This window comes from Vulpes vulpes, chromosome 15, assembly GCF_048418805.1.
Source record: "Vulpes vulpes isolate BD-2025 chromosome 15, VulVul3, whole genome shotgun sequence".
Taxonomy (NCBI): domain Eukaryota; kingdom Metazoa; phylum Chordata; class Mammalia; order Carnivora; family Canidae; genus Vulpes; species Vulpes vulpes.
The window spans coordinates 31,007,750-31,028,064 of record NC_132794.1 but is presented as its reverse complement, the minus strand read 5'-3'; the positions used below and the strand labels follow the sequence as shown (position 1 = coordinate 31,028,064).

Sequence of the window (20,315 nt, the reverse complement as noted above, 5' to 3'; positions counted from 1 at the left end):
GTGTAGCCAAACTAGTTAATTAGCCCCAGTTGGGTTAGTATGTTAACCTAGAGGTGTATGGCTAATATTGTGGGGGTGATGCCTGAAAAAAAAATCCTGTGTAACAGATACTGCAAATCATCTGACTTGCTTTAGGGTAGAAAATGAAGACATACCAAGGAGTTCATTTTAAGTTCATCTTTATTTCTGATTGTAAGTACTGATTGCAGGGTAGACTATATACTTCATTGAATAACCAGACAAAAAGCTTACTTAATTTACTTTTTAAAAGAAAACATGCTTTTTTGTGTACAAAGATAATCAGGTTTTCTTTTGTATTCTGGAAATAATTCTCATTGAAGTTCTAATTCTGATTTTTTTCATGCTTACTGGGAAAAAGAAAATGATAATCTTTTTGGTTAAAAAGCTACACCTTGAGCAGCCCCAGGTGGCTCAGCGGTTTAGCGCCGCCTTCAGCCCAGGTTGTGATCCTGGAGATCTGGGATCGAGTCTCACATCGGGGCTCCCTGCATGGAGCCAGCTTCTCCCTCTGCCTATGTCTCTGCCTCTCTCTGTGTCTCTCATGAATAAATAAATTAAATCTTTAAAAAAAAAAAGAAAAGCTACACCTTATGCTTCATTTTTCTATATTATCTTGGTAGTTAGTAAACATTGTAGTAAAGATAAAAACATTCTACAAAGTGATTTTCAGTAGCTTCAGAGAAATCTTTGAGTGCTAGGAGAGATGTTTTACGCCTAAGGAAAATGACCATGTATTATTTTTTAAAGGGAAAATGCTACTTTATAAGAATCCTGTATATCAAATACATTGATGTGTTTTACACCTTAATGTCTCTGAAATACTTTAAACAAAATTTGGAGGCTGGTATTTAAATATCTAAAGTTCTTTACCACTTTCTTCTTTTTTTCCTCTTCTGTCTCCTTCCTCAAAAAGAGCAAGTCCACTGGGAGACTTGTTTTGTTTTGTTTTTATCAAGTATGTAGATATCTGCGGCCCCCCTTTAAGCACTGTCTAGAGCTTATGGAAATGTGGGTTTCTGATGTGGTTACCAGCATGGTCTGGTAAGGTATATTGTAATGAGGAAGTAAGACCTCTGCCTTAGATTTTTGACATAGGCTAGATGCCAGCGTATTGTCTGAAAGTTTAACGCACTCTGCTTCTCCACCACCCGGATTATGTTAATTGAAGAAGTGTTGCTGCAATGCAGTGTTTAACATTGTGTCTGTTCGTTATACAAACTCGTTTTTGATAGGTTTACAATTTGGCTGTCAGATCCAGTTGCAGGAAGAGACCTGCCAAGACATATTTCTTAGATTGTTTTAAATACGGCTATTTTCACATTTACAGTGTTTTGTATGTATTAGACATATTTTCCTCTCCTATGTAGAGAGGAAATGTCAATTTTTGGTTTACAAAGGGGCACTAAGATTTAGAATGTGTAAAGTCACTCTTTACAATCAGTATTATTATATGATTCAACATAAAGTGATGATTATTAATAATATGTCCTGTTTGGGAGCTGGTGTGTTATATTTGATCAGGGTTATAGTACTGTTTTCCTGTTCTTTTGTTTACTGAAAAAAACAGACCACCATATAGTCTACAATTGAGACCATAGAGAATAAAATGTTGGCTTTTGCTTAGCTGTTTCCATTCGGCCATTGACATAATGTCAGAATCAACTTGAATTTATAGACATTGAAGACTACCATTTTCATCCATTATTTTTTTTTCATATTTGTCTGTTTGCTGCACTTTGTTGTTTCTTCCTTCACCTTTGTCAATTTCAGTCTCTGACATCTCTAAAGAGATGTTTCTTCCAGGTTGGGTGAGGCTTGTTTAGTTTTCCATTTAAGTTGTAATGCCTGCTTGGGGACCCTTAAGCATTATTGCCAGTGGGTATAGAATGGAATGTAGTACTTTATAATGAAATTGTCTTACTACTGGTATAGAAGGTGTGTGTGTGGGGGGGGGGGGGTATTTATACTAATCCCTGAAGTCACAGCACTGATTTCCCAAATAGAATGAACATTTATTATTTTGTCTAATTTTAACTCCTCCTCCCTTCCTTCTGTCATTTTAATCCAGCATTTATCCTTAGGCCAGAGCCAGACCTTTAAAACAAAATTTCTCAACCTCGGAACTATTGACATTTTGGGTGTGATAATTCCTTATTTGTAGAGGACTCCTCTATGCATTGCAGGGTGTTTCACAGCCTCCCTGGCCTCTACCCACTATGGGTTAGTAGCACCCCTGCTGCCCCTCTCAGTTGTGATAACCACAGATACCTTAAGTCATTGCCATTATTTCCTGGGAGAGGGCAGGTAACTGCCCTCATAAAGAATCACTGTTTTAGAGGAAATAAATATTTGGCCTGAGAATTACTTGTTCCTAAGGCTCTGCTGTGTTGATGCAGATAAACATTTTTCTGACCAAAGCAATGGAAGATGTGTTACTAATTGATTTTAATAAAAAGCTTCTGGATGGAGCCTTGCAAAGGAAGATGGGTTCTGATTAGACAAATGCATGCATCTTTAATCATTAAATCCATAAGTATAATATATAATTATGATGACCTGCAGGCATTTTTCTAAGTACTTTATATACTTATCTCATGTAACTCAGTATCCTTGGAGAAGTGTGTTAAGAGTATCCCCATTTTAGAGAGGAAAAACAGAGGTAGATGCCTTGCCTGCTACCACACGTATATTCTAAGACACAGTGATTCCTGGGCCATGCTCACTTTGCTTTCCTATGTGAATATATCTACTTTTGGTCAATTTGAAAGATTTTGTGGGATTTAGAAGTCTTCTCTCTCTTTTTTAAATTTTTCTATGTATATTTTCATTTTCAGTTTGGTTCCAACCAGATAATGTGGGTAAAGAATACTTTGGGGAAAAAAGGTGCAATATAGTTGACTTCATGAAGCCATTGATGATTAATATCTCTGCTGTTAATTCAAGAAAAAAATTGCATTTTTCTCATCTGAAATGTCTTATAAGATTAATATTTTATTTTTAGGCTTTGATTAGTTATTTTAGCTTCTTTTCATTGATACAGAAATTACATATAAATGAACAAGTGTGATAAATGTATGCTTTTTGTCATATTACATGAATCTAATGAAAAAAGCTTCTCAAGGTAACCTGATTCATTTAAAAACATTTCTCACAGAAATAAATGTCAGAGTGGTCCATACAACTAGTATTTACTTGCAAAGGACAGAGAAAATATATTGTAAAATGCCTCATGGGTTACTTTTATTTTGAACAGTAAACATGGTTTAGCAAGGCAGTCTGTAAAATAAAATCTTATAGAAGAGGAATGGTTTTTCTATTTATATTTAGTAGCAAAATACAGCTATGTGTTTCCAAAGCATAAGTCTCCTACCAGATGGGTTTAGAAGAGTTTTTCAGGACTGAGCCAAGTGTGAATACAGTTGACTCTTGAACATCACAGAGGTTAGGGGTGGCCACACAGTCAGAAATCTGTGTATAACTTTTTATCCCTCCCAAACTTAACCAAGAGTCTGCTGTTGACCAGATGCCTTATCCATAACATAAACACACTTATTTTTTGTGTTATATATGTTTTCTCTACCGTATTAAGATAAAGTAAGCTAGAGAAAAGAAAATGTTATTAAGAAAACCATAAGGAAGAGAAAATACATTTACAGTACAGTATTTATTGAAAAAAATCCGCACGGATATATTGGACCTGCAGAGGTTACACTCCTGTGGTTCAAAGTCAAGGGTATAGCTAGAGTTGTAGGAATAGAGTGTGAGCAACACATTCTTCAGTATTTGATAGCTTTCTTTGAATTTGTAGTTCGCCTTAGTTATTGCTTCATCCCACTCACCGCAATATTGGAATGTTCCCCTGTCTGAGAATCTCCTGGCAGCCCCCTCATAACTCATGTTAACACAATCCCACTTCTACTCAATGTATAGAGATCCTTTCAAAATAAAACAGTGCTGGGCTGAAATATGTAATGTTAATTGGTGCCCCACGTGTGCATCAGTGAGTTGGTTTAAAACTCTACATTCCCAATTATTTAAGATTTGTAAAAGTAAATTAGTGCTATGTTATACTGAAGCTATAAAAATGTCTGTACTCTTGAAAATTACTTACACTTTATCATTCTTTGACTCTCATTTTCCTCCACATTTGAATATATTCTAAAATTATTTGTAAAGCTTTATAAATATAAGGCTTGGGTATGTGGATATGACTCATTGACTTAACTTTTAGAGCAAAAAGAATACTTGCAGTATTTACTTCCTCTTATTTTGCTATAAATTTTACTTATTAATGTATAATCCCTTTAGAAATGAAGTGACCACCTAAATATGAAAAAACATTTAAAGGTAGATTGTGAGGCATAAGGGGAGGTTCAATGTCTTATTCAAAATTAAAGAACCAATAAAGGAACATCTAGGAACACATCTCATATCATTTAACTTTCCTATCAGGAATAGAATTTGTCGCCTTCATTTTTGCTGGAAAAATTTTGTTTCCTCAAGACTTTAGAAACATTTATGGAAGGTGTTTCAAAATAAGTATATGACAAAAGGTTGCAGCAGATCTTAGTAGTATGGATCTTGATATGATTCTCACATTTTCTGAACCTCAAGAAGTCAAGCTCATTAAACTCCCATTTATTAAATTGCAATTTTCACAGTGTCATGGGCTGTGTGTTTCCTGTCATTTGTACATCTCATGTAGCCAAAGGCGTATATCTTGGCTAAAATCTGTTCCAACTTGCTAAGTGACATTGGGCAAGTCACTTTACTTCCACATTTCTTTTTACTATTTCCTAGATACTGTGACAAGTATTGGGGCTAAAAGACAAATTAGATATGCTAGATATGCTTCTCTGCCTCAGAGTTCATAGTCAAGGAGGAAATCTGGCATTTAAACACAAAATTAAAACATACGGTAATGATGGGCATAGTGGAGCTTTTCAGGAGAGGAGATTATACTTTACTGAGCTGCTGGTTCCATAAGTGAAAAATGAAGTTAGTATAACACTTGCTCTAACAGCCTCACAGCAGGATTATGATAAAAACTAAAATTTAAATGATATATTCACACAAAAGCCATTTTATGAAGCATAAAACAGCACTGTGAACCAATAGCCTGAAGGTTGTATATACATTTGAATTAAGACTCCCACTCTGAGACTCTCTAACAGGATAATTGCACATGTGAGAAAAGATGCTGATTTGGAAGAGGGAGGATGAAAATCTTAAACATCTATCAATAGGGGTTTGGTAAAATATGATAAATCTATATAATGGAATACTATGTATAACGGAATACTATTTAGCCATTGAAATTTTGGGGGAGGATCTGTATACAAGGTCTTAAATGTTTAAAATGTAAAAGTATACTCATATTATTGAGTTGAAAATGCATACAGAAGACCATATACTATATTATTCTACTTTAATAAAAGTGTGTGTATATAGATATAGATGTAGCGGTGGATCTATATATTGTGTGAGAGAGAGAGTGTGTACATGCCAAAAGAAGACTGAATACAAAGTATTGACTATCGTTAACTTGTGGAAGATTTGTTGTTTTTGTGTAACATTTATTTCTTTGTATTATTCTGTGTGAAATTAGGTAAGTGTATATGAAAAAATATATTTATATAACATATCTTATAACTGCTGTAAACCTTTATAGAAATGCTCCATTGGATAACAGACTAGATTTTGTGTATAAAAAGTTTGTATTCAACAAAAATCATTTGAGTGATCACTATGTGCAGGCAATATTCTATTATGATGGGTAGAGTCATGAGCAAAATAGAGAAAAGTCCCTGTGTGTGTGTGTGTGTGTGTGTGTGTTTAAAGAATTTATTTATTCATGAGACACACACAGAGAGATGTAGAGACACAGGCAGAGGGAGAGGCAGGGAGCCCAGTGCGGGGAGCCCCATATGGGGAGCCTGATGCAGGACTCAATGCCAGGTCCGCGGGCTCACCAGCCGAGCCAAAGGCAAATGCTCAACCACTGAGCCACCCAACTGCCCCATCCCTGTGTGGTTTTTGTAATGGCACCTAGAAAATCATGATTATTGTTTTAATAAAATATCTGAAAAAATAATAAGTCCTAAAAGCCACAGAAATTAAAACTGCAGTATTAATATTTGGTTTGTACTAAGACATAAAAACTTGGACACTATCTAGTTTGGGTATCTGTATTGAAACTAAGAATTTAGGTACCCGAAAGCAGTATGACCCCACCTTTATAAAGTAGTGGTTACAATAAACTCCCAGTTTATGATGAAAAAAAATTCCATTTGAATAGTTCTTTCCTGTCTGCCTTTTGTTTTTCTTTTCTTTGCTTTTTCTCCTTCCTTCTATTCTTTATTCTTTTCTTTCTTTCTTTCTTTCTTTCTTTCTTTCTTTCTTTCTTTCTTTCTTTCTTTCTTTCCCCTCTCTCTACTTCCTCCTTCCTTTCCTTCCTTCCTTTCATCAGTACACTGTACAATATAACTGTGAGGTTGAGATCAAAACCTACATGAAGAAACATTCTAGAAGTTATCCCTGACAAAACCTTTCTCAGGTTCAGAGCATTATAGATATTCATGGGTAATAGAACCCAACAACCCACCAAAAGTCTACTAAATTAAGTAAAGATAGTTCAATTTCTGCATCCTGATCTGAATTCATGGTTAACTTCAGCCTATTTATTGTACTGGAAGTCTGCTTATATTTGTAATTAATTCTTCTTCAAATAATTAAATGTTCAAGACTGAGTCCAAATGACTTTCAAGATGTTTTATTGGGATCTGACAGTCTGTGCCTCCTAAGTCCCTCAGAAACTACTTGGGCAGCAGCAACACCGATGTTTTTTTAGAACATCTCAGTTTCTACACTATTTTGGATCTTTAATGATATATTTCTTTAAAGCAACTGATAAATTAGAGACTTTTTATTTCCACATCTAGTACTAGAATATGCTTTCTGGAAATCGCTTATAGTTAATATGTATTTACATATTATACTCATATGGTATTAAGAATTTCCTTTTTTTTTCCTGCTTGCTAACCACATTATTCATGCAGTTGTTTCATTTTATTTAACTAAATAATATGAAAGAACTTGGCTAGTTTAGAAATACAAATTTCTAGTTCTATGGAATTTAATAACTGTGTAAGAAGATGTAGGTAAGTAAAAGTATTGTGTACCTTTTATATTGCATATTTGGTATAAATTCTGTCTAAAGTTACTACCTATAAATATAGCAAGTACTGCACATTGGCCTTTTGGTAAAATTATGCTTTGTTCTTTGTTTGGAAAGTAGACTTCACTTATGAAGACTTCTGTTGTGTAGACATGGCTAAAGTAATTTTAATAGTATTTATGTAAAACTTTTTTTTAAGATACGAGGTGGAAAGCTCATGATTACTTACACCCGCAAAAGTGATGCTGGCAAATATGTTTGTGTTGGTACCAACATGGTTGGGGAACGTGAGAGTGAAGTAGCAGAGCTAACTGTCTTGGGTAAGTGAAATTTTAACTACTCTGCTCACTGTAAAGTAGACCTCTTATCATTTTTTAGTTTATACCAGTGAGAAAGAAGTGACCTTTTTAGAATGTAAATGAATATTTCTGTGAGATGGGAGAGGAGACAAGAAATTAGCCAAGTAACCTGAGCTAAAGTAGCCACAACATGGGAAGAAAACTAGGAGAAAACTCTAAACCTAGGGAGGGGCTTCTAGAAGAAAGGAGCCATATGAAATAATTTTCTAAATAATATTTTAAATTATAAATGTCTTTATGAACATCTAAAAGTGTTTTTAGTTTGTTCACTTCTGTATGTCCTTAAGATGGCTTTTTCTATTTCAGAGAGACCATCATTTGTGAAGAGACCTAGTAACTTGGCTGTAACTGTGGATGACAGTGCAGAATTTAAATGTGAGGCTCGAGGTGACCCTGTGCCTACGGTACGATGGAGGAAAGACGATGGAGAACTGCCCAAATCCAGGTACAGATTGCAATTTAGTGATAGGATCCATCTACTCAGAAATTCCACTGTTCAGACCACTGCTTATATACATGCCATTAGACTAGTCTACTCTAGACTTTTTGATCAGGGGCCAGAAGCAATATTAGAGATAATTAGAATCAAGAGGTTATCATACTTTCTCTGAGGGTTTCACATAGAACTATAGATCCATGACCCTGGCTTGCCCAGGGAACGCTTGTAAATGTGATATTCCTTAAACAGTTTTCTTCTGTCCAACCACAATTTATAATAATCTCTTGTATGAAAGTAGGTAGGAAAGAGAAAGAAGGCACAGCAGTAAAGACAGAGACATGAACCAACCACAAAGCAGGTTTCTATTTCCTTAGCTACAAAATCCCCAGGGAATGGTAGAAGTCAGAGTCTCTTGTTATCTGTCAAGCCTTTAAATTGGTCAAGAGCAGAGGTACACTTGCAGCCTCGGGGAATGAAGCTTTCAGGTGTTGTCTTGAAGCTGTCTGTCTATTCATTCAGCAAACGTGTTGAGCCCTTGCTAGGTTTTGGGGTTACAGTTTCTGCTCACAAGGAGCTCCCAAAAGAAGATTTGTATGGATAGATACAAAGTAACATAGCAAACCCTTTGTCGCATAAATGGTGACCTGTGGGAGTAGGAAATCCACAGAGAGTTCTCAAAGGAAAGTAATACATGTAAGCAATGTCTTGAAAAATACATATAAATTTGAAAAGCAAGAAAGAAGAGGAGAGTCTTCCAGGAAAAGAGACATTACAACATAGACACAAATCTGAAAGAGAACATCGTACATTTTGAGTGGTGGAAACTTTAACCTGGCTACCTCCTAGGACATATGGCAAGAAGTTTTATCAGGTTGGAGACACTGGGGCCAAATTATAAGGGACTTTGTATAATAGACTGTAGAATTGTAAATCCTACTGCATGCACATTGATGAGTCAAAAGGGATAGTATGAATAGGATTACTTTTTTTATTTCTAAAGATTTTATTTTTAGGGCTGCCTGGGGTGCATAGTTAGTTGAGCATCTGACTCTTGGTTTCAGCTCAGGTCACCATCTCAGGGTCATGAGATTGAGCCTTTCGTCAGGCTTCATGCTCGGCATGGAGTCTGCTTGAGACTCTCTCTCCTTCTCCTTCTGCCCCTCCCCTCAGTGCTCGCTTGTGCTCTCTGTCTAAAAAAAAAAAAATAAATGTTTAAAAAATATATTTTATTTTTAAGTGATCTTTACAGCCAGTCTTTGAGCCTCAGGCTTACAAACCTGAGATCAAAAGTCACATGCTCTACCAACTGAGCCAGGATTGGCTGAACAGGATTACTTTTTAGAGAAGATAATTTTTTAGCACTGTGGATATTACATTAATGTGGGGCAAGGCAAATGGCAGGGTGACTATTGCTGTTTTTGTCCAGATAAGAGATATGGATTGCCTGAACTAGGCAGGAGATAGGGTAGGGGTCCATAGGAGAGAGAAATTTCTGAGACTAAACTGATGAATTGGATGATTTGTTAGATATAGAGAGCTGGTGGAGGAAGACACAGGGATATTGTATTAAGAGAAGTTGGTTTATATGATGGGGAAAGAAAAGAAAGTTTTATTCAGCATATGAAATGTTAGGTACCCATGGTATATGATGTCTATCAGTCAGTTGGGATTATGAATTTGGAGCTTCAATGAAATAGGGATTGGGAACGTTTGTGCAGCTAATCAATATATAACCTACAGTAGCTAATATAGCTCAGGGATATTACATAGAGTAAAAAGAGGATTAAAATTAAACTTCACAATAAACCCAGCATTGAAGGGGAGAGAAAATGAGGCAAGGCAAGCAAACTCTAGAATGAGAGCCTGGGTTTGGGTATCAACTCTGCCACTAGACTGCTGCAACCAAAACCAGGCTACCTTACTTTCTTATGCCTCCAATTTCTCACCTGCAATCTGGAAATGAGTACAGTACTTCATACATTTTTTTTTAAGATTGATTGATTGATTGATTGATTTAAGGGGGTGGAGAGAGAGCATACAAGTGGAAGAAGCAGAGGGAGAGGGAGAGAGACACTCAAGCAGACTCTGTACTGAGCACAGAGCCCAAGGTGGGGCATGATCTCATGACCCCGAGATCACAACCTGAACTGAAACGAAGAGTCTGGTGCTCAACCGACTGTGCCACCCAGGTGCCCCAATACTTCATGTAGTCCTTGTAATATTTTAAAAGATGAAAACTATAAAACAAAGTTCAGCAGATAGTAAAGATTTATTTAATGGTCTTTTAATTTTAGTATGCTGATAGTAGCTTGAGGAAATAAATGAAGAAGTGCCAACTTTGCCCAAAAGTCTTCTTCTAGAAAATTGTTTAGCCAACATAACTGTGAAAACAGGCTCTATCTGCATGCTTATTACATAGAGGAAGGCCACATTTTACCTTTTGTTTTAGATTTTCTGTAGAGAAAGTTGCATGTTGTTGACTTTCTGTCTGAGGTGCATCATATTGCTAATGATGGGACCTTTTAAGTAGAAAGTCACTTAACTATGCTTTTTTTTTTTTCTGTTACGTCACTAGATACGAAATCAGAGATGACCATACTTTGAAGATTCGGAAAGTGATGGCTGGTGACATGGGGTCATATACTTGTGTTGCAGAAAATATGGTTGGAAAAGCTGAAGCATCAGCTACTCTGACTGTCCAAGGTAGGATGTGGAAAGGTTTTGTGTTGGTGGTTTTATCATAGGAAATATAATGTCAATATTAGAAGAAAATACTATTTATTCAAGTAGTCTACATTAAATATAGACTTCAAGTAGTGCTGTAAATATTGCATTTCAAACATAATTTAAAGAAATGATCATTTTGCCTCTGGGAACTCTGTAAGTGTTTGTTACAGGAAATTGAATTAGGTTGAAATTATGGAAAATTCTGTTTTGGTGAAGCAGAGGAAGAGAATGTGCTTTAATCTCTGGGCCTGCAAACATAGAGCCCTTCTAATCTTTTAATTAAATGACAGCCATTACTATGAAAACTTTGTCTTTAAACGGAAACAAATCTAACAGTTCTTCAGACCATATACTTTCAAGGGTCTGTATAATTCAGAACACTAAAAGAAGATTCTATTTCCCTCTAAAATATAAGATCCTCCACAGAGTAAGGACTTCTGCCATCTTTTTTTTATTCCTACAGTCCTGTGAAATAACCACATTCAGTAAATATTTTTTGAATGAATGAATTGCATCTGGTACAGATTTATTATTTGATGTTATATGAGACCAAATGGATGTCACATTCTATGGCTACAAGTTTTTGAATGTCAGACTCACTTCTTAAAACTGATGTGCAGAAATGGTTCTTTTACCTTCTTTATATCCATAATCCAGATGTTTTTCATTGTCATCATCCCTTTTCTCCTTTCTTCATGATGTCATACAGATTATTTCTCACTATGTCTCATCTGAGACCTCTCTCATTTTTTTTTTCCTTTTTAGGGACGAATTCTTTCTTGTGGAATTTGAGAGACAATTACTTTAAAAAAAAAAACATTTTGCTTGTGAAAAAACTCCCCTATTTTGACAAATATAGAGAGTAAACAGGGATTTGGGCCCTAAACCACTTAGCTTGTTTCTGGGTCTGACATTAGCAACACTTGGCGCTGTCATCTTTTCTGAACACTGTCTCCTCTAAGGCTATTAGGAAGAAAAAGGTGGCTTTTGAGGAGAGCTGCTACTGTGGCTTTCTATAAAAGAGCCTTGTGGGCTTTTTACAGTAAAAAAAAAAAAAAAAGAATATTTTCTTTCTGTCTGTAAAGCCAGTATGTCCCATTTTGGGGTTTTTAGCTCACCCTCATAAAAACAAAAGAGAAAAAAAAAAAGAAAAGAAATGATCAAGACAAACATTGAATTTCTAAGGCCTAGACTACTTTTCTTTAATGTAAGTTAGACTTGAACTCCATGTAAGACTAAAAGTGTAAGAAAAGGAAACCCCTTTTATATTTAGAGAAAGCACAAATTTAAGAGATGTCAAATCCCAGTTCAAAAGCCCTCCAGAGGGAGTAAAAGGAGACCAGGATGAAGACAAGACACGAAAAGGTGTGTTTCTCTTTAGGCAGTTGTGACAGGGAGGATGATTGTCTATAATATTAGTCAAAGAGATATATTTCACTTTATGTTTTTTAAAGTCCTTTAACTTGGGAGTCTGATGCTTTTATTCATAATAACTATTCGACTGTATCTATAGTGGATGTTGAAATCAAAATAGATTTCTTCCTGCAATTTTATTTTTTATTTTTTTTCCTGTCTACAATTTTAAGTTTGAATCCAAAGCTAATTCAGCCTTAAGTTTTCCATATGTAATTCTTACTCTCTAAGCCTTGATATTAATGGAAATTGGGTATAAATAATCAGATCTGGAAGCTACTTTAAGAATTTAGAATTTTTTCTTTCAACTGCATTGGGTTTTTTATAAACTTGAAAGATCTGTCTATTGGTGAGAAGGTCGTCTTTTATTCACATATTAAAATAAAATTTGAAGGACGCTTGGGTGGCTCAGTGGTTAAGTGTCTGCCTTCGGCTCAGCCTGTGATCCCAGGGTCCAGGATTGAGTCCCACATCAGGCTCCTTGCAGGGAGCCTGCTTCCCTCTCTGTCTATGTCTCTGACTCTCTCTCTGTATCTCTCATGAATAAATAAATAAAATCTTTTTAAAAATTAAAATAAAATAAAATTTGCACATTAATGTCACTATTAAAATATCTTTAACATTCTAGGATAGTATGCATAATATGCCAAAGAAAGTAACATGATTCCCAACTGTAGAAGATAACTAAGAAAAAAAAAAAGGAAACTTTACAAAGGAAACTTGGGAAGTTGTATTTTTTTTCTTCATTTGAGATTGAATACAGAAAAATACCACTTACTGTAAGGCAAACTAATTTGAAATGAATTTATTTGATAGCAGGAAACCATTATAATAAATTCAGTAGTATATTGATTTCTGCATTTTATTTGTGGTTCATTTTTAAAAGTATTCGAGTCAGTAAGGGCTCAAAAAATAATCTTCCTTTTCCTTCACCTGTCATACAAAAAATACTTAATTTTGAGAGCTGATGTTGGGCAATGAAACCATGCTCCAGGTAGAAGCTCCTGGAGAAAAACACTGTTTTAGGAGGTTGCCCACTGGATTTTCAACCCCAGTACAGACATGATTAGTTTTAATATTTAAAAAATGAACTTGGGCAGCCTGGGTGGCTCAGAGGTTTAGTGCCACCTTCAGCCCAGGGCGTGATCCTGGAGACCTGGGATCGAGCACCAAGTCGGGCTCCCTGCATGGAGCCTGCTTCTCCCTCTGCCTGTGTCTCTGCCTCTCTCTGTGTGTCTCTCATGAATAAATAAATAAAATCTTTTTAAAAGAATAAATAAAAATAAAAATAATAAAATAAAATAAAAAATAAAAATAAATTTAGTTTGACAATCTCTTCTTTTTTTCCTTGAAATCCCAATTCTGCTTTCTTGGAGACTCTACCTATACATATTTCTTTTGATAGTCCTTCTAAGGATTTTCTTATTTTTTATTCTTGTGTAGTGTTCATAGTGCTTAGCATCATACTAGGCATATAGTGGGCACATTATTTAATAAATACTTGTTACAATTTTTTAAAATATTTTTTTGCAAATTTTATTTATATATTCATGAGACAGAGAGAGAGAGAGAGAGGCAGAGACACAGGCAGAGGGAGAAGTAGGCTCCATGCAGGGAGTCCGATGTGGGACTTAATCCTGGGACTCCAGGATCACACTCTGGGCATGAAGGCTGGCGCTAAACCACTCTGCCACCCAGGCGTCCCCTACTTGTTACAATTTGAAATATGAATATGGACTCCAACCTTCTGCTTGAGTGGTAAAAATATCATAGGGACATCCGAGGGGAGATTCAGGCAGCTTCTGGTGGCTTTGATTCTGAAAGCCAACAGTAGGTTCTGGTGGACCAAATTTGAAGAGATTGCCCTCTTATGCTGCCTTCCAGGTTTGAAGGGGAATAGAACTGTACCTAGAATTAGGCAGAGTGTCCTAAACTATCTGAAGTTTGTTATCTGAATGTATCTGAATATACATATCTATACTTATCTGAAACTTATTAAATATGCCAATGATTATCTGGAATTCCCCTGGAGAACTTGACTTAAGAATCTGAGGCTGAAAGCAGAAATTTGTTTTTATTTTTTTATTTATTTATTTTTTAAGTTAAGCCCCATGCGGGTTTCATGCTCAACATGAAGTCGGCTTGAGATTCTCTCTCCGTCTTCCTCTGCCCCTCCCCCTTGCGCACTCTCTCTCTCAAATAAATATAACTTTAAAAAAATAAATAAAAAATCCATGCCCAATATGGAGCTTGAACTCAAATCCCAAGATCAAGAGTTACATGCTCTACCAACTAATTCAGCTAATTCAGCTAACTACCCCTTTATTTTTTATTGTAAACAAGCAAATCCATGAATCCCTGGAATGAGGACTTCTTTGAACTGATAGAAAGAATAAAAGACTTTAAATTTTTTCTTTAGAGTTTGAGTATCATCACAGCTGGAAGAAATGTATTACAAAGAATTGTGTAGCTAACAGCATAGACCTCGGAGTCAAAATTTAGTTGAACTCATTTACTGTGTGACATAGAAAAGGTAATTTAAACCTCTTAAACCTCAGTTGCTCTATGTGTAAAATGGGTATGGTAGTACCAACCTCAGAGCTTTTATAAGGATTAAATTAAGCCTTATATATAAAAAAGTTTGACATATTATCTGTTACAGAGTAAATGTTTCATAACTAAGGAATATTATATTCCTTTAGTGTTATTATTGATAGCTTTATTTCTTAAATTTAATAATTATTGGCTATTTAGCAAGAAAAATAATACAGTTCAGGTAATTCTAGACAGATAGGGTTGTTCTTTCTCTGCTATTAATAAATGAGAAATGTGAATTACTAATATAGTCATGATAATTTATTTTTTTAAACTTTTTTTTAATTTTTATTTATTTATGATAGTCACAGAGAGAGAGAGAGAGAGGCAGAGAGACAGGCAGAGGGAGAAGCAGGCTCCATGCACTGGGAACCCGATGTGGGATTCAATCCCGGGTCTCCAGGATCGCGCCCTGGGCCAAAGGCAGGCGATAAACCGCTGCACCACCCAGGGATCCCTAGTCATGATAATTTATGATACAAAAATTTTTCAAAACTCTTCTGAAATATAAATTTTATATTTTCACTGTTAAAGAAACATTACTGACTTTTATAGTAAATGTATTGGGGGGGTGTGTATGCGCCATCAAATCTCTAGTGCTAGATTTATATTGCAGTTTTGCAAAATAGCTGATAAATTAATGAAAATAATGACCATTTGGAAATAGAAATTATCAGTAAGATTACATTTTATGTTCAATGGAGTGTTATTGTTATGGAAATAATTCAGCAGAAGGTATTTGACTTCAATTATGATTCTGTTGCTTTAAAGAGTGGCTGTTTTGCAATCATTTTGATTCTCGCACCTCAGAATACCTTTCCTTAAAATAGGGTGTTTCCTGGCAATTCTAAGACTGGTAAGATGGTCCATGAGCAGATACCCTCAAAAACTGTTTATTCTCCTTAATGACCACTTGGAAGCTTCAATTAATCAGTACAAGCCATGAGTAAAATATGATGTCACACTCTGTTATTATTATTATTATTATTATTTCACACATTTATTTAAAGCCATCCCTGACTTACCATGACAGGGTACATAACAATATTCTTGGGTCACTGTAGAAATTACCATCATGAGACCATGCATAGAATTTGAGGAGAAAATAGGAATGTATCCCTATAACTGCTGGTCAGATCTTAACAGGTCTTCTTAGAGAAAAATTGGTAACCTTTCCAAGACAGAAGAACACTGTGGAGCTTTCCAGGGGACTTTCAGAAGAGTTGTTTCAAAAACATGATTGTGTAGTTGGGGGAATCCATTCCTAGAGGGTTTTGAAATTGGCTTCTAAAAGCATCATTGTCGTCTTGACTAATTCAGAAGAAAATTAGAACAAAGTAAAATGGTTATAGATGTTTAAGGGAAAAAAAAGGAAGGTAAAGCCTTTTTTCTCACCTTGCATTGACAAAACTATCTCTCCACCATTTTTGTTTAACTCTTGAGTCAAAAGCATCTTACCAGTAAGTATGAATGTCATATACATCATTATGAGAATACTATCGCTATGAGATAAGAAGCCATATATGAATGTTGTATACAACTTTAGGATTTGCAGCAAATCCTAAAGTTTTCACCTCGTTTCACATCTATTTACACTATATTCCTATTAACTAAGTGGGGAGGGGGCTTCTTTATATAGTGCTTCATCGTTAATAAGTCAGTATCTGTTCTGTTTCTGACATGTTCTTTTCATGCATTAAAAAAGTTCAAAATTAAAAAAAAAACTGCACCTCTAAAACCTACACCACGTACATATCTCATGTGACATTGGATGGATTACTTCTTCTTGAGCAGCCAAATGCAAAGCCATTGAGCCAAATCAAAATATTGATTATTTATAGCACAGCAGATTTTATTTTACTCTGAAAAGAGGCAAATTATGATAGAATTTGGGAATATTAAGTTTTCAACAAAAAGTATGTGCATACTGGGCTTCATAAATATTTAGGCAATTTTTCAAAAAAGAATATCCAGATTCCTTTAACTGGCATGTCAATTTTGGGTTATCTTTGAAAGTGATTGTCAGAATGACTCAAAGGCTCTGCAGTAATTTGACCTATTGAAAAATAATTAATGTCTATTACATGACCAATAAAATATGGTGAGTTAACACTGTTTGGAATGATCATAACAGAAAAATCTTTCTGCTTAAACTCCCAGTTAGCCAGAAAACTCAGTTAACGTAAATTAACATTCTGTTATTTCCTAGAGTAGTTTTTTAAAAAGGTTCTATTTATTTATTTATTTATTTATTTATTTATTTATTTATTTATTTATCTATCTATCTATGTATCTATCTCTATTTATTTATTTATCTATCTATTTATTTATTTATTTATGAGACAGAGAGAAAGAGCCTGTGAACAGAGAGGGGCAGAGAGGGGAGGGAGAAGGAAGGAATCTCAAGCAGATTCTGTGCTGAGCATGGAGCCCGAAATGGGGTTCGATTTCATGACACTGAGTGAGATCATGACCTGAGCTGAAACCAAGAGATGGATGCTTAACCACCTGAGCCATCTAGTCACCCCTGTCTAGAACAATTTAAGTTTCATTACCTACACATTTATACCATCAATGTTATTATATTTATACTTAATGTGTGCCTGCCCTTAATTTTCCCTTGTATATATAGCATCTCCACATCTCCTCCAGGAATTTTTTTGTGAACCTGAAATACACACCAAAAATCAAGCATCTTTTTAATGTCATCTAAGTTTTGATTAATTACATTGTTGTATTTGCACTTTAATGTCTCAATTTAGCAAGTGTAGGATTGCTGGCTCTGTGTTGGGTAGGAGTAAATTCCCTTCTTAGCTTGTGTTTTATATGGTATGATGACCCCATCTTTTAAGGCACAAGAAATATACTGTGGTATTTATAACCATTTTATAGGTTGTGACATACCTATAAAATATAAAATCTAACCAGAACAAAATAGATGCATAGAAGGCTCTCTGCCAGGGTTTTAAACAGTGTGCCATTGAAACTGCTGGAATTTATGCCTCTGCTTGGTGTTCTGAGAATGGTCACAGGTTTGTTTCGTACTATTTTACTATCGTAATCTAAACCTGTTTGGCCTTTATTAGATGTTTGCCAGGTGGACCTTGAAGTTCTTCTTAGAATCATATGCTAGCTAACTCAAATTTTTGACTGGTTTATATTTGTGAACCGGTTGATGGTGAATTTAAAAAGTGAGGGATTTTGTTTTGTTTTGTTCTGTTTTCCTTTGGTTGAAATTAGCCTTTAGGAAAAGCATGACGGATGTAGCTTCAAAGCACTAAACGAAAAATAAAGGAAGAAAAATAATTTTATTTATTATGGCATTAACAACAAACCCTTTGAAATGAGTGATTATGTATTTATGATGACAGCCCTGTTGACAGCTTTTTAAAATTTTCCATTTTTGAGAAGTGCTCTCCAGAAAGGAAGGTGGAGCATGAGGTCACGGAGAGGAGAATTTAAACCCCGAATTTCTCCCATTCCCAAGTCTACACGCTGCCTCTAAGCCGAATGCTTCTTTGCTTCAGTGATCCTCGTGGCTTAACCAAGGCAAACTTGAGGGTGTTATTAATCTTTCTACTCCCTTTGCAACTTTACAGATAAAGCAGCTATTATTACTGTCACAATTTTATTTCCAAAGTGAATTTGTGACTCTGTCACCAGAATGATCATGTTCCCGTCACTATGTCTGTTATAGGAAACCAGACTGAAGACAGATTTCCATACCCCAGCCATTCCCCAAGCCATCACATTTTCTTTTGGCTGAGTTGAACCATTAAGAAAATCTAATCCCACTTTTTGTTTGTCTCTCTTACAATAGGAACTAAAAAGACATTTAGACCTCTCATTTCCTCAGCCCTAAGTGCCAGGCTGGTCCGACACAGGAAGCTGGACATTTAGATCTTAGTTCACACCTCACTGCACCCCTCTGCAGGCCGCTTGGAGGGACCAGTTATTCTTTGGAGCTCAAGAAATAGTTGCTTTTCTGCCCTTTCCGCAAACAGCTCTGTTAAAAGAAAAAGGCAGATACCAAACATCTCTAAGCCAGGTGATGCTCTCTTACCAGATGAGTGGGATTTCTGTGAAATCCCAGCTCCTTTCTGATAAGTGCTCGTCTATTTTTCTTTCTTTGATGTAAAATTACTCTGTTCTCTCAATTTCATCACCTGTTTTATTTTTTTAGTTATAACATATGGTATCATGAACGATGTCACTATCTCCTTAAATTTATTGTTGGCACGTAATAGGAATGTTCAGATGAATCATCAAGAGGATGTGCATTCTATTCTGTTCTGAAGAATTGTTGTTTTGTCTGGTGCTTCCCATAAGTATTTATGCCTACTATGCAATGGAGGAACAGAGTGCTTCCTCATTAGGATTGATTAGCCACTGACAGCTTCTGGTAGGCTAAGCCTCAAAGTCTGAGATTGACATGAGACCAAGAAGACACAAAGGCAGAAAAAAAAAAAAAAGCACTGTCTTTTGGCTGACTTAATTGCTACTAATGGGGTGTTTCCTAGAGCCTCTCTCCTTGCTGCTAGTGAACCACATGTTGGGAACAGGCTGCTTTGCTGTGATGTCTCAGGCACTGCAGTTTCTGATTGACCTCTCCTTAATGTCCCAGCAAACTAGGAGTTGAATGGCAGTTATAACTTTCAGTAAAAAAGGAAGCAGCTGTTGGAGGTTTGTCCAAGCTTTTAGGTTTCTGCTAACCCAGAGAGTGAATATTAATTCACAGGAAATAATAGCGATGCAGTAAAAATGGTAGCAGACTAGGAGGCAGACACTGAAATCTCTCATCTTCTCCACATTAGTGGAGAGCAGGGCAACCCACAGATACATCATCAGGAGATGGCTTGGGTAGTAGGGGCCATGCTTGTTTCTTGCACTTCTCTCATGTCAGTTGTCACAAAATCCTACTTATTTTTGTCTTTTAAATATCACTTAATCCTCCCCCCACCTCTCTTGCCCTTGCCTCACTGCTTTCTTTCAGGCTGTCAGTCTCTAACCAGTTTCCTTGCCTCTGTCTTGTCTGATAGAATCCATTGTCCACACAACAGGTTCATTCTGCCTAAAACACAAATCTGAACGTTGTCATGGTTCCCATCTCTCTGGGCTAAGGTGCAGAGTGCTTAATAGAGCTCCTCCCAGCCACTCAGTACCCTTTCACTACTCGCTGTAGTGCAGTACCACTGTATGGTTTGTATATACATATCTGTTCATGCAATACTACCATGTAGCTTATCTTTGGGCTTTTCTTTATGTTGGCCCCTTGGTCTGAAATGCCCTGCCCCCCATTTGTCCTGTCTTCTGCTTGCTAATTGCTTCTTCCTAGACTCAGCTCAGGGAAGCATCCTCAAAGGAAGCCTGGCACACAGTCCTCATCCAAGAGCAGGTTGGGGATTCCCCCATTCATTTACCCATTGGGTGCTGTTTACTGCCCTTCCTGCATTTTAGTGTCCGCCCCACTTGACTCTGGGTTCCTTAGAGGAACTTTTTTTTTTTTTTTTGCCTTGCTTTGTCAGTCTCTGGGACATCCTTGGTGTTCAGGTAACATTTTCTGTGTGGGTGAATCAAGGGCTGC

The 20,315-nt window shown here is 36.1% G+C and overlaps 1 protein-coding gene across 22 annotated transcripts in view; it reads left to right on the top strand.

Moving 5' to 3' along the window:
- Positions 1-20,315, top strand: part of ROBO1 (roundabout guidance receptor 1) — a 1,128,624-nt gene that overhangs the window by 1,004,086 nt on the left and 104,223 nt on the right. For all 22 annotated transcript variants that reach the window (XM_072738096.1, XM_072738103.1, XM_072738098.1 and 19 more), the window contains 3 exons: positions 7,398-7,518; positions 7,864-8,002; positions 10,572-10,699. In XM_072738096.1, coding sequence (XP_072594197.1) covers positions 7,398-7,518; positions 7,864-8,002; positions 10,572-10,699 — 388 coding nt within the window. The remainder of the gene's footprint in view (positions 1-7,397; positions 7,519-7,863; positions 8,003-10,571; positions 10,700-20,315) is intronic.